Below are 14,957 nucleotides of genomic sequence, written 5' to 3'. Positions count from 1 at the left end.
AGTTTACCATTGTTCCCAAATACATTTATGATAGTGTGGCTCTAACTGGCTCGCGCTATCAACCTCAACACTTCATTTTCAAGCAGTTCTTTTAGAGTAAAGTCGTACGATGTCTTTCAGGAGAAGACTAAATATGTCGGGAGAGATCACCTTCATCATAGATTGTTCTCCCTTTCTGTTTCTATATCTCTGCATTTTTTCTTTCTTTCTTTCTTTCTTTCTTTCTTTCTTTCTTTCTTTCTTTCTTTCTTTCTTTCTCAGTCCATTTACCTTCCAGGGTTGCGTTTTACCTTGCTGAGTGCGCTTCAAGGGTACTGTCCTGGAGCGTGCGACTTTTGGTCGGGGATACAACTGGGAAGGAGGACCATTACCTCTCCCAGGCTGAACAGGGGCCTTGAGGGGGACGGGAAGATTGAAAGGGATGGCACAAGGAAGAGGGAAGGAAAAGGCTGTGGGCTTAAGTTAGGCACCATCCCGGCATTTGCCTGGACTGAAGACCACTTCGAGGATGGTTGAGGTGGGAATTGAACACCCCTCCGAGGCTGAGTGGAACCCGTTCCAACCCTCGCACCACTTTTCGAATTTCTTGGCAGAGCCGGGAATTTAACCCTGGTCTCCGGATTAGGACCTACTCACACCGACCACTACACCACAGAGGTGGACTGCATACCCTTACTTTCCGTTTCTAATGTTGTCTAATCTCTCCGTACTTGTTAGGACCGCGCTACTGGGACCTTGCATTCTGGAGATAATCGACAGCCCTGAAGGCTGTAGCTCACTTAAGGCCACGGCTACTACCTTCCCACTGCTAGCTCATTTCTATCCCATCTATGTCAGTGCGACTTAAAGCTGCTCGTAATAAGGAATCATATCGTATATTATGTCCTATTCACAGCTCACTTCATCACTTCTCCGTTCGTTATTCTATCTTCCTAGCTCACTAGTACTATTCTTCTCCAACCAGTGCCCCCACCCCCCAATTATTTTTAAAAACCTGTATGCAAACCCTTTTATCTATTACCTAATTATGTCCTTTCATTTCATTACATAATATAGAAGTAATTGATGGAAATACGCACCAAATGTCATTCAAAGCAACTAAGCGGTTCGTACAGCGCCACAGTAAGTAGTGGAGAATGTAGTAGTAATGCTGAAAGATGCGTTCTAACAGTTCCTTGTGGGAGGTCTGTTTACTACCTGCCTGGGTGGGGAGAAGGGACTGGAAAGTGTGGTTACCATGGAAACGTCGGCGGCCCCAGTGCTGGCCAGCTCGTGTTGCTAGGAGTTACCAAACCCCTCACTTCTGAGTTGTGTGAGTCGGAAGCGAAGGGAAGGAGAAAGGATTGTGTCAACAGCGTGCAGCTCTATCTGTCAAAACGCTTCTTTCAATATTACGGGTGGAGCACAGTATCTGATGCCACGAAACAGGAGTTGCGCAGTTGTGTAATTGTTACTTTGGTTAAAGATTTATTGTATATTATTGAATCAAAATCCCCCCAAAAATCTATTATTACCGTAGTTAAATTGGTAAATTATTATTTTTTACTTATCTGTCGAAATTCGCTCAAAGGGTAACAAAACCTACCATTATTTTTTTCAATATTGTTGTCTACCCCCTCCCCACTATATTCCCCAGGCCCCCGGTACTTTCTGTTGTCTATAAACTCCTACCCCCGCCGCTACTTCTTCCGGTCGAGAAAGTGGCCAATCTTTCAGCTTGTATTCGGGAGATGGTGGGTTAGAGCACGCCAGGGATCGCTATCCCATATGACCTATCTTAAGTGCGAAGCAAAGCAGCCAAGTCCACATCTCAATGTTCTTCCTTCCACAACGACCATGTTTTTGAACCGTATAGAGCTATAACACTCTGCCGGAGGAGTGACTCAATGTTGAGGCTTTCAGACGCCAATTCGGCAAGTTCGATCCGTCCGGTGGTATTTGAATACCTGGTCGGCGGTTGGAGAGAGGACTTCGGCCTGTAGGTGGTTCAGCGGCTCTGCACTCCGACCGACCAACCGAGTGGCCACGGCTACTCCGTGGTTCAACAGCTCTGCACTCCGACCGACCAACCGAGTGGCTACGGCTACTCCGTGGTTCAGCGGCTCTGCACTCCGACCGACCAACCGAGTGGCTACGACCGCCAAGCCCCTCACCTTGTCCGAACATCTCCCTGGCCTGTGACGGCATTACCTGCTGTCACATTCACTACTTTTTCACAAGTTGCTTCACGTCGCACCGACACAGATAGGTCTTACGGCGACGATGGGACAGGAAAGGGCTACGAGTGGGAAGGAAGCGGCCGTGGCCTTAAGGTACAGCTCCAGCATTTGCCTAGTGTGAAAATGGGAAACCACGGAAAACCATCTTCAGGGCTGCCGACAGTGGGATTCGAACCTACTATCTCCCGAATACTGGATACTGGCCGCACTTAAGCGACTGCAGCTATCGAGCTCTGTAGGTAGTAGTAGTAGTAGTAGTAGTAGTAGTCAAATACGTTAGCCCCGTGTCAGTAGTTTACTGGCACGTAAAGGAACTCCTGCGGGACAATATTCCGACACCTCGGCGTCACCGAAAACAATCAAAACTAGGTAGTCCGACGTGAAAACAATATTTGGCTAGTGGCTTTGCGTCGCACCGACACAGATAGGTTTTATGGCGACGACGGGATAGGAAAGGCCTAGGACTTGGAAGGAAGTGGCCGAGGTCTTAATTAAGGTACAGCCCCAGCATTTGCCTGATGTGAAAATGGGAAACCACGGAAAACCATTTTCAGCGCTACCGACAGTGGGATTCGAAACCACTATCTCCCGAATGCAAGCTCACAGCCGCGCACCGCTAACAGCACGGCCAACTCGCCCAGTGAAAGCAATATTTTTATTATTATTATTATTATTATTATTATTATTATTATTGTTATTATTATTATTATTAGTATTATTATTATTATTCTCTTCTGTAGCCTGCCACAAAATAGTATCTTTCCTCTTGTTAAGTGGAGATATTACACTCTCTCAGTCCCAGCGAGCCGGACGCATTTAATTCTCTTCCCTCCAGCGCCATCCAAACTTCTCCTAATGAACTGCTCTCTCTGGTTAGCAGCTTGAATATTTCGATTTTTAAAGACGGTCATATGCAAAATGTGTGTAATTTTCTGTGCTTGTAGTCATAAGAGCAACCTTACGTATTATTTACTCGTGCACAAAGCTACCTGCTAGGGGATGGATCGAAAGTGAAGTATACAGAAGAAGGTAAACACTAAAGATGAAGTGTTTGCCCTCACATAAGAGCGCCAAGAAAGGTGCATTGACCTCTCACCTTCAGCATTCGTCTGTAACACCACATTTCTACTCTACTTCCATACAATACTACGTTCCATACGGAAGTTCTCAGACGTATCTAATTCGTATATCAATGCTCGAAGTGAGCAAATTTCTTTTCTTGTTGTGCTAGTCTCCGTACTTCTACCGGTGTTAGTTATTTTACTACCCAAGTAACAATATTCATCTACTTCCTCTAATCTAATATTTCCTGCATCACCTGATTGCACTCCCTTACTGTTGTTTTGTTTTTTACCTCTCCTCCAAGACTGGGTCCACACCGTTCAGCAATTTCTGCAGTCTGAGATAAAATAACAACTCAGACTTTTAATTTCATCTCCTTGGATTGCGATTACTTACCTCTTGCAGCCTTGGCTTACTCCTTTCTGGATTGCTAGTTCTTTTCTAAAGCCCTCAATTGTTATTCCTGGAGGCTGATAGGAATGTCCAATAATGGACCATTTATATTGGTAATATGATAGGAATAACCTCATAAAAAGTACTTTACAAACCGTTCTTTCGAAACTTACAGCCCGATGGCAATTCCAGCAAATACCCCGTAAAGCCCTTGGTTCTTCGAGAAGAGGATAAGAGCAAACGTGTGATGACTGGGTTACGTAGGCTCAGCCCCCGGTAGTAATTACTTAACAATGGACTCCACCCTCCTAACAAACTCTGGTCAAGGTTTTAGTGAAATTGAACTCGTGAATGCATTCGACTGTGGAACCTTATCTCAATATCTATCTCCTCTTTCTCTTTTATAACAAACATCAACAGTTAATTCTTCTTACTCTTAATTCTTCTCTGCTCGCTTATGTTTTTATTTATTTTCGCAGTCATGAACTATTCTCCTCATTATCTTCATATTTTCTCATTTTTCTGCTCCTCTCATCATTTCTGTATTGTTTTACTTGCTTTCACTTTCGTTCTTCCTTCATTTGTTCCTCGTATCTTTCATTATTGTTTAGTCTTCGTATACATCAGTATATACTAACGTTATAACATTTCGTTGTTTCCTCACGCACAAACTGTATACTTCCCCTTTATAATTTCTTTTTTCCCTTCCATTTCTCTTCTCCCTTCTGCTTTTCTTCTTCTTTGTTTACATTTATCTTCGCCTCTTCATTTACAATTAATCTGTACTTTTTACATTTTCTACTTTTCTCTATCGTTTATCATTTTTCTTATTTACTCTTTACTCTTCTTACCGTATTTACGAGAATAATCCCCGTCGCCGAATAATCCTAGCACCCTAATTTTAGGAAGGCTCATTATGAAAAAATTAACTGAACTAAAATTCCTTCCACTGAAAGAGTAGCATGAACAAACATTTCATGTCACTCCGCGAGGTCCACGCGGTCTTTACGCAAATATGAACGTGTAAATTTAAGAATATAGCTGCTTTGCCCGAATATATTTGAGACATACAATGTCACTGCTATACAATATATTTGCCATGAAAATTATCAAGTAGACTTAGGTATTTCATTAATCTGAACTTGCAGGAGGCTCGATTCCCTGTAGATCGGAAGATTCGTTGTCTGTTGCATCACCAGTATCCTCTCCTAAATTACTTACACACCACACGACCGGTGGGGGATCAGACACAGTGGCGAATTCGGATGTTAGTTTTGCGATACCCTAAAACCTCGTTAATTCCAAGTCGTTGGGTCGCAAAAATCGGACTTGGAACAGTATTCAAGTAATGCACTTGGATCACTCACTAACCTCACGCACCGTAAGGCTCCCCTGTGCTACTGTACTGTATGCATTCTTAGATGCAGTATGTGCACGAGAAGTACCCGATGCCATTCCTATGACGAGGGGCGCAATTCTTTCGCTTCTGCAACACAATACAGTGATCCCCTAAGTCCGTTTGGGCTAGGCACATAAAAAACGAATGCAGTTTCATTGGCATTGACAATATTGTTCGTTGCATATGAGCTGCGCTTTTTCGCCAACTCCACACACTGCCTGTTACGTAATATTATGGCGTTCCTTAAAACGCTGAATTCAAAAGTATCACGATTTCCCTCGAACTTGGCAAGTATGAAACAAACACAGCGAAGTGAGTACAAGTGCGGAAGCGCATTTTATCGTGACACGGAGAAATTTCGAATTTAAATGACTGTGTAAAAGACAATTTTTAATGGAAAGACAGTTATAAATTTAAACTCTGAATTTTTTCTGCTTAAATAGAACACATGGGGGCAGTTTCCTTCACAAAGCCAGTATCGAAAACTGGCGTGTTGCCAACATTGACGCAAATAAAACCCGTACCCCAATTTCGTGCCCCATTTTTAAAAAAGTATGCGGGGATTATTCGCATAAATACGGTGTTTAATTTTTCTTGCTAATACCGGGGGAGTTTCCGTGCGGGAGATAGTGGGTTCGAACCCAATTGTCAGTGGTTTCCCATTTTCACACCAGGCAAATGCTGGGACTGTGGCCATGGCCACTTCCTAGGCCTCTCCTATCCATTGGACGCCATAAGATCTAAAACAACTTGTAAAAAAGTCCTCTTGCTAGTGGTTCAGCATCACAGCAGCTCGCTACTATACATATCTTCTTGTATTTAAGCTCCTTGTCCACCTTTACACTTGTTTATTTACATCACTGACATGGATACATCCCCAAATACAACGACGGTGGCACAATACTTATTATAATAAGCAAGAAACCGAAATAATCATTACAATGTATTTGTGTGTTTTACTTAACAGATCAAGGGGTTTTGTATTTACACTTATGCTGAATATCGTGTTGTCCACAGAGAGACTGAACGTGCTCTACGAGAAGAACTGGACCCGGCTGGTCCACGAACAGCTGCGCAAGTTCGAGACGAGCGTTGTGGCCGCCACCAAAGTGGACGGCTACGACGGCAAGACTCTGAGGGACGCCGAACGTCAGTGGTCGTTCAGCGGCGCCTTGCTCTATTCCGTCACAGTTATCACCACTATCGGTATGTAACTATCCAGGCTTCGGACTGGCTTTGTATGCAACTTCTCAACTTTTTAGAATGTTACAAAACTGTATGTAAAGATGAATGTTTAAACCAGGTATGTAAGGTCAGCTACGGCACTCGCTGCTCTTTGCAGCGGCCGTGTACAACAATTACTTTTAAAGATTTCCATAAGCAATGAGGCACTTATTGATTCAGCGGTTTAACGTGCTCAGGTCTCCAGTGAACAATCTTAAAGAGGAATATTATGCCGCTTCTATATCGTTTCTGTAGAAATACGTCACGTCTATAAACTTGATAAATGTAGATACTCTTCAAAGAAACGTGTTGACACAAAGGTACAACCATTACTTAAAACATTTAACTGGTGCCTGCACAGCAACGTGGGGACACGCGCTAAGCTACTCTAACTGAAAACGCACACGCCGTTTCATTTTTTAAATCTTAAGAAAAATTTCTTACGCATTGGCTACTTTTTACATTTCGAAGATAAACGTTTACATAACAAATAAATGGACACTAATGGTACAGTAAACAACCTTCAAAATTTGGACATTTTAAATAATTTTTATATCAGCTCCTACAACGAAACTTCCTACATGTTTACTATGCAAGCACATATCTCATCAAACTCACTCAACATGGCGCCTCTTTGTTCCCTTCACAGCCGGGCGATATATTCTGCTTTATAAATGTACTCATTGAAGTTACAGCCACTTCCACAACTATATTTGCAAAATTAGTATTTTTAATTTTTTGTTATATAAATAGTCTTTTTTTTTTTGCATGTTGATATTTTTTCCAAACAATTTCAACCCTAGGCATATGAGTTTCGTCAGTTTTGTAGACTCTATCACTAAGATCATGAGAGAAAAGTGTCATTGTAATTTAGGAGTTACAAGGGAAATGGTTTTGTAAAATGAGCTGCGAAGTCCCCTGTGAAGACACAGCAGCCTTCCAGTGGCTCCTGGGGCAGTTCTGTTTCATTTTCCAGTCTTAATCTTGTTCTGCTTTGTCTTACCTCTTTTGTGGCTTCTCGAGCCCTTTTGTCAGCATCACATCTTCTTGTAGTATTGCCAGTTCACAAGACACCACAATCCATGTCCATTTTTGCATCACAGCCAACCAATCATTAAATGTCACAACTGCATCATTTGTGGCTATCTTCACAATTTTCTTTCCACAGAATCCAGTTTTTGGGCACACTTTCCAAATCGTAGCATTGAGAGACTCATTAGCATTCTGTGCACAATCTCCTGAACACCTTTTCAACACTTCAGTAACAACTAAATCCATAACAGCTGGAAGTAATGTACGGGCACCAGGAGTTATCTCCTTTTGGGCAGAAGTAATGCAGTTCTCACTTCACTTACTTCCATAGTAGCTCGTCAGAGTATTTATTGCAGAATCTGGCAGTCTATTTTTTCCGGACAATAATTTTCCAACTAGTCGTAACAAAGATAACCCATTGTTTATGTTTAAAGAACAAATGACTTGACTAAAATGGACGCAAGTATCAAAGATAAAACACGCCGCCTCCAAAGTGCTATATGTATAAGATACTCCACTTGCAGAACAAGAATCCCACGAAAATGGCCCACTAGGTGGGCGAGGCGCTATTGGTGCGCATGCCGAATAGCTCTCTAAATAGCCTATGCAATGTCCAGCATTTTATATCATAACTCCTAAAATAGTGCAGATATTTAAATAATTTTTCACCAAAATGAACTAGAAGAGTGCAATTAAGCATTAAAAATACTCTGAAAAATCAAATGTTTGAAGATTGTTCACTTTACCGATCTCCTTAAAGTAGCAAACATTTTCAGCGCAGGTAATATCGAGTATCAAACAACTAGGCATTTCTTCCTCACGTTAGTGACAGTGTGTTCGAACCCCACTGTCGGCAGCCCTGAAAATGGTTTCACACCAGGCAAATGCTGCGGATGTACCTTAAATAAGGCTACGATCACTTCCTTCAAACTGCTAGGCCTTTCCTATCCTATCATCGCCATAAGACCTATCTATGTCGCTGTGACATAAAGCAAGTTACCAGTTACTTGTTTCAATTCGGTATGGATATTGGGTCACAGAACAATCCATACTGTACTTGATCTGCATTTAGGGCAGGTGGCAGATTCCCTTTTACATAGCCTTTCTTTGTAAAATAATTGCAAAGAATTTAGAAATTTATTGAACATAGCCCTTGGTAAATGATTCCAGTTCCTAACCTCTCTTCCAATATATGAATATTTGCCCCAATTTGTCGTCTTGTATTCCAAATTTGCCTTCATATTCTGATATTTCCTACTTTTAAAAGCACCACTCATACTTGTTCGTCATTCCACGCCATCTCTCCACTGACAGCTCGGAACATACCAATTAGTCAAGCAGCTCGTCTCCTTTCTCGCAAGTCTTCCCAGCCGAAAGTTTGCATCATTTTCGTAAAGCTACCTTTTTATCGGAAATCGCCCAGAACAAATCTAGCTGCTTTTCTTTTCACTTCTTCCAGTTCTTGAATCAAGTAATCCTGAGGAGGGTCCTTACGATATAGTCTCCGACATGTAGCAAGAGAGTGTTTTAATGCGATTAAATCGTATTTGACACTCTTAATATTTCTCTTTCCATATTTCAGTGTGAACTAGAATTACGTCTCTTCTCTCTACAAGTTAGAGCCAATTAAGATGGAGCTATCTCTCTGCACTCAAATCTTGGAAGGTTTTTAAAACACTATTAATATTCATCGTGCCGGTCCACACTCCAGTGCACCTGAGTTAACACTGATTAGCACGCCTCTGGAGCTGAGCTTCTTAAACTTGTAGCACTTCAAGTTCCGCGAGCAAACAGAACGTCCTTATCGATCTTCCTCGCCACCTGGAACAACAATCAAGTTCCCATATTGTCGCCCTTCCTACCTCTCTTGCTTTCGTTTTCGGTCTGTCGAAATTAATCTTGAGTAAATATCATATAATAACAAAATTATAACTAAAAAGAAACAACTTAATTAAAATAGAATAAATCACATTCATGTTCATCAGTCTTGATGAAGTCCACTCTGGGATAGATAGTTTATAAATGTATTTATTCGAAATTAGTTTCGGCATACTCAATAACCCAACAGTTACAAGTCACTTGTTCAGGAATTTTCATTGTCAGGTGAATATGCCAGCTCACGCCGGGCATGCTTAAAATAACAGCTGTTCACCAGGCGTTATGATGAAGAAAGCACTGAAACTATTATTTTTCGTGAGAAATCAAAAGGCAGATATTGTCAGTAATTTCAAAAAGTGTTTTAGTTTTATTCCTTTGATGAAATGTCGCTAGCTGGTCTTTTTAACTAGTGCAGCCATTTTTCGGTCGTATGGCAATGGCAGGCATCATCAATTGGATCTACTAACTTTATTTGTGGGCTAGGCAAGTGAAAATTCTCTCAAGTGAAAGCGCCAATGAGGTATACCACAAGGAGCACTTATGTCTACCATCTTGAGATTCGCAATTTACTGAATATTGTTTGTGGTAACATATCCGTACACTGCATTCTCAAATGCAGTGTTTCTCTTCGGAAAAAATCGCGAAGATATTTATTAAATCAAAGCTGCTAGGTATTTATCTTGCTTAATGAGGCATTAGGAACACACACATCTTCACGTTTTGATAGTTTGCTTGATATTAGAGTCAGTCCCAAATATCCGTTACTCCATCACCTCGCTGAAAGTATCATCGTAACATCGGCGAGGCATAAGAGCCAAATATCTACAGTAAATTTCATGGTAATTTAAGCCGCGCCGACACTTATTTTACTTTTCAGAATAAAGAATATCCGTACGACCTGTTCTCAAGCGGAAATGTCAGGATTCTGTAGCGATTTTTGGGCCATCAACATCCTGTGTGAACAAAGCAATTTTATGACAGGTAAAATCTCTTACATATCAGCTATATTTAGCTGGACGCTGTTCTAAATATACGTCCTCATTTGATGCTTTAGTTCTCTCACCAGGCTTACATCAAGATATTACTGAGCTCTACACTCCTCCATGCACATGTACAGTGAAAAATCACTATATTTTCCATCATAATTTCTAGGTGGACAAAAATTACCATGTGCAATGAATGACCATTGTGGATTGTTGTTACATGTTTAGTTGCTGTTTATACTTCATGGTCTTTTTTATGAAAGTTTAATTCTTGCCATGAATTTTAAGACTGCAAATTCACTTCAAGCTGACCAAAGAGCAAACTCGGAAACTACTCATGTGACATGAATGATATGTTTACACCTCGTACGGAACTCACATACTACAATCAGGAAATATAGTAAAATATTTTTCTTGTGGGAGAAATTCAAAAATAGTTATTCACATTTTTATAAATTTTGCTACATATTTTATGGCTATTTTTCATAAATAAATAGCTTCACTCATGATTCTTCTCTACTTTCATTGGTCTATAATTAACGGTTACAGAGATAGTGCAACCTGTACAGTCTCAGTGCACTCCAGCACCATATTTCTCATGATTGAGATTTTCCTGCTGTCTTTTTCTATTCCTCCTCTTTGTTCCGCCTTCATCAGAGCTATCGAACATGGCTCTCTCAGCCTTAGTTATCCTACGACGATCCATTTCAGTGCTGACGCCATATTTTCCCCGGAAGACATTCCTAAGGACTCTAAAACTCTACACATTCACTGCAGCAGATAACTGCATACGAAAGACCCAATTTTACTGTAGTAAGACCTACAAATATCCTTTTTGGCACACGTTCCGAAATAGTCATAGAAACTCTCAATGGTGTTCCGTGTTTCTCCATGAAAGCATTTTTCCAAGCAACTAAGGTCTCGATAAACATGTTTTAGGGCTTCAATAACACCATAATGTAATGCAGTCTTTGCTTTTTGGTACCCGCACGAGGAGGGGACGTGGCTGGTTAGTGCAGACAGTTTTAGAAACATTTAAGGCCAAATCCGTAAACCATATGTACTTTGAAAGACAAAACCTCAAAGATTTATAATACACATAAATCCAAAAATCCGTTTTTACAAAATAATTCACGAATATGTCTCGTTAGTACAGAAGACTGGCGCTTATCTCCCGACTGAGTTACACGAAGCAGGATCTAAAACTGTGCACCCTGTCAATTACGATTATGTAGGAATATACATTCATACAAATATATCTTCATTATACACTGCCATGGCTTGCATCGTTCAGTCTGCAATCCTCTGTGAATTAAGTAAACGCTTCCTGTAACTAGCTCTGTTTCAGTTCCAAATCTCTTTCAAATCATGAGAAACTGTGTCTGATGGCCAAGTGCATCGACCTCTTTTAAAGTATTTGCTCCAACAACATAATGAACTCATAAAACTATCTATAGTTTGGACATTTTTAAATCTGTATAATTGCGACTCTAGTGCAGGAAAATTTAGAACATTCCTGATAGGCGAAAAAAATTTGAACGTCCTATACATAGGACATTGGAATCATAAGGTGATGTTTATTGGAACTAACACACAGAGTGAAGTTAGGTTAATTATATATATTTAATCCTTGAATATTCATATCAATTATAAAGTATATGTAAGAGCAAACAAGTAATGAAATTCACCTCCACGAGGTTACTTATGTGGCAGGTCGAAACCAAATGTCTTCTACCATGTATTTGACAGATTAGTCTGAGACATTTCACACACTCTAGCTCAAAACACTTCACATGCAGCCCCCATTTGTAATTTGGCTTGCCTTTTGGACACCATGCACAACGCAGCTGCTTTCCGGATGGCTTCTTTACTATAAGGTGTCCTATCATGCGTCTTGGACGCATTTCTTATGGCTGTGAAGTAAGGTCAGAGCCGTGCTTCCAAGTTTGTATACTTTGAACAGAAATACTTATAATGGGACGAGAGAACGATATAATCTATCAGTTCTACAGTCCGCACGGTATTGTACACTGCGATGATCGGGAACTTCAGCTAAATCGTCATTAATGTCTTCGTTATCACTTGCTTCGTAGAGAGAAGATGGGGTAATAACCAGAGAGATACTGCCTTCATTATCAAGACAAATATCTTCAATATGAGCTTCACTTAAGGTTTCCAGGTACTTAAAAGCTTCTTGTGGGAACAAACAATTCTGCCTCACGTGCTCTACAAATGAAAACAACACATGTAAATGAAAATCCTATGAATATGTGATTATATAGACAATATTTTTTTGCTAGTTGCTTTACGTCGCACCGACACAGATAGGTCTTATGGCGACGATGGGATCGGAAAGGCCTAGGAGTTGGAAGGAAGCGGCCGTGGCCTTGCTTAAGGTACAGCCCCAGCATTTGACTGGTGTGAAAATGGGTAACCACGGAAAACCATATTCAGGGCTGCCGACAGTGGGATTCGAACCCACTATCTCCCGGATGCAAGCTCACACCTGCATGCCTCTAACCGCACGGCCAACTCGCCCGGTATATCGACAAATATACATACACACAGCCCGAATGTCATATACGTACGACATTCAATCATAAACATTGTGAAGTGGGACGCAGAATTCGGAATCAATTTAGTTGTGTGTCAAAACATTTAGGTGAACTTTTTTGGACGAGAACATGCATAAAATAAATCACCCCGTTTCACTGGAACGCACAGGAAATACTATCAACTAACTTACCTGCAGACATCCTTAAGTTGCTGTGAAGCAGTCTCCAATAATGTGGTTCTGGAGGGAGGGAGACAATCAGATGTGTGCACTGTCCAATGAGCATTTTAGAAGCTCATATGACAGAGAAAAATATGTCTTGTGTTGTGTCCTGTGCATAGGACATTCGGTCCAAATAGGTTACTATTCGGCTAACCAATGTGTTCGTAAACATGTTTAAATTTGATGACTGGTTACGAAGAATCTTGAGCTTGTTCAGTTGGCGGCGATTGCCCGCGCACGGAGAATTATGAACGCGGTACGTGTTTTCTTTGCTGAAAGTATTTGTTAGCGACGTGGAAGAACAAAAGAGGAAAAGTCATCTAGAAACCGATATTGTAACACCGGGCGAGTTGGCCGTGCGGTTAGGGGCGCGCAGCTGTGAGCTTGCATCCGGGAGATAGTGAGTTGGAACCCCACTGTCGGCAGCCCTGAAGATGGTTTTCCGTGGTTTCCCGTTTTCATACTGGGCAAATGCTGGGGCTGTACCTTAATTAAGGCCACGGCCGCTTCTTTCCCACTCCTCGGCGTTTCCTATCCCATCGTCGCCATAAGACCTATCTGTGTCGGTGCGACGTAAAGCAACTAGCAAAAAAATAAAAAGATATTGTAACAGAATTAGTTATCAGACACAAAGACGTCGTGGAAAATAGAAAGACAGATGGCGTCAGAACGAAGAAACGTGGAACAAAATCGGAGATTGATAGCAGAAACAGGATGATTTCTCTGCTTTGAAAATTATAGGTTATAATGCGTCGTTTCAGAAGAAATGAAACAGTTTGTCTCCAAAATTATCGCCTCTCTCCACTATTATACCTTTACAGTTCCAGATACAGCAGTTCATCTTCAAATCCGGAAGCCATTTTACGTTAACTGCTAATCACTGTTTACCGCACGAAGTTGACGGTTTAACCAACAGTGATCAGGGATTTAAATAAGCTCCGCACCATCATTTAAAGAATCTTAAACGCTGAATGCGTTAAAGAGGGTTCGTGCACTTGGGCGTAACCATCGTCTTCCCCCTACGTCTGTTACCATTCGTGACAAAGTTCATCAATCTCACATGAAGCCGCTTTATGCCTACGGATTTTCACAATGATAACAGCAGACTCTATGATGGTGAGAGTTGTGGAGAGTGTGGCCTCCAGGTGCAGGTCAGTCGAGCTGACACCGTGTACAGGGTATCAGCTTGGCGGGCACGTGACTTGAGCAGCATCAAGTATTCAAACTTCTCCACTGGTGAAATGTTTTCTTCAACTGCCATCGCCTTCAGCAGCTGACAACAAGTGTTCATCAGTAACACCAACACTGCAACCTGGTGCAGCTCATTTCATGGAGGCGAGACCAACTCTCGTGCCATTCTTGAATTTCTGGCAACACCGCGAATCGAACCCGGGCCTCCCAGGACAGCATCTCTTAGAGCTAATCGTTACGCTATGAGGTCGACATCGACATTAATGATCAACTTGTGATCGTGCGGATGATAAGTAATAAACAACACGATGTACTGTTAGTTGCTGGGGTCTTCGTTCGTGTAAACAGCTGATGACGAATACGTCTACTCATGCTATGGTGAGAGTCTGGTACTCCTCAAACAGAGGACATTGCGTTGGTGTTCACAAGAAACAGTCTGCAATAGGATACTCACGCAGACGGAATCAGTTAGGCCGCCCCTCTGAACCCCTAGGAGATGGTAGAACCGCTCCAACACATGACACGTCGTTCTGTTGTAATCGGCCTGATGACAATGGTATCATCTCCATGACAACGCACCTGACTAAACTCAAGAGTTTGTCGCCAAACATTGGATTCTGTACTTGACCACTCGACCAATTCACCCGAGCCCTCAGCACATCTTCCGAACATCTAGAACAAAGGCGACCACAATTCGGCTTCCGGCTCAGTTAGAGGGGCACGTATCTAAACAGATGTAAACTTTTAACAGTTGTAGTGTCTTGTTCTATTCAGTGCATAGATTATGGTGTGTATACAAA

At 41.6% G+C, this 14,957-nt stretch overlaps 1 protein-coding gene across 1 annotated transcript in view; it reads left to right on the top strand.

Annotated features, from left to right (window-relative positions):
* Positions 1-14,957, top strand: part of LOC136882225 (potassium channel subfamily K member 18) — a gene marked incomplete at its 3' end in the record, with an annotated part of 431,619 nt that overhangs the window by 374,421 nt on the left and 42,241 nt on the right. The window contains exon 2 of the mRNA XM_068229491.1: positions 6,091-6,279. Within this exon, the coding sequence (XP_068085592.1) occupies positions 6,091-6,279 (189 nt within the window). The remainder of the gene's footprint in view (positions 1-6,090; positions 6,280-14,957) is intronic.

The sequence above is a fragment of the Anabrus simplex genome, chromosome 10 (genome assembly GCF_040414725.1).
Source record: "Anabrus simplex isolate iqAnaSimp1 chromosome 10, ASM4041472v1, whole genome shotgun sequence".
NCBI lineage: Eukaryota > Metazoa > Arthropoda > Insecta > Orthoptera > Tettigoniidae > Anabrus > Anabrus simplex.
The sequence above is the reverse complement of the archived record's forward strand: the minus strand, read 5'-3'. Positions and strand labels throughout refer to the sequence as shown.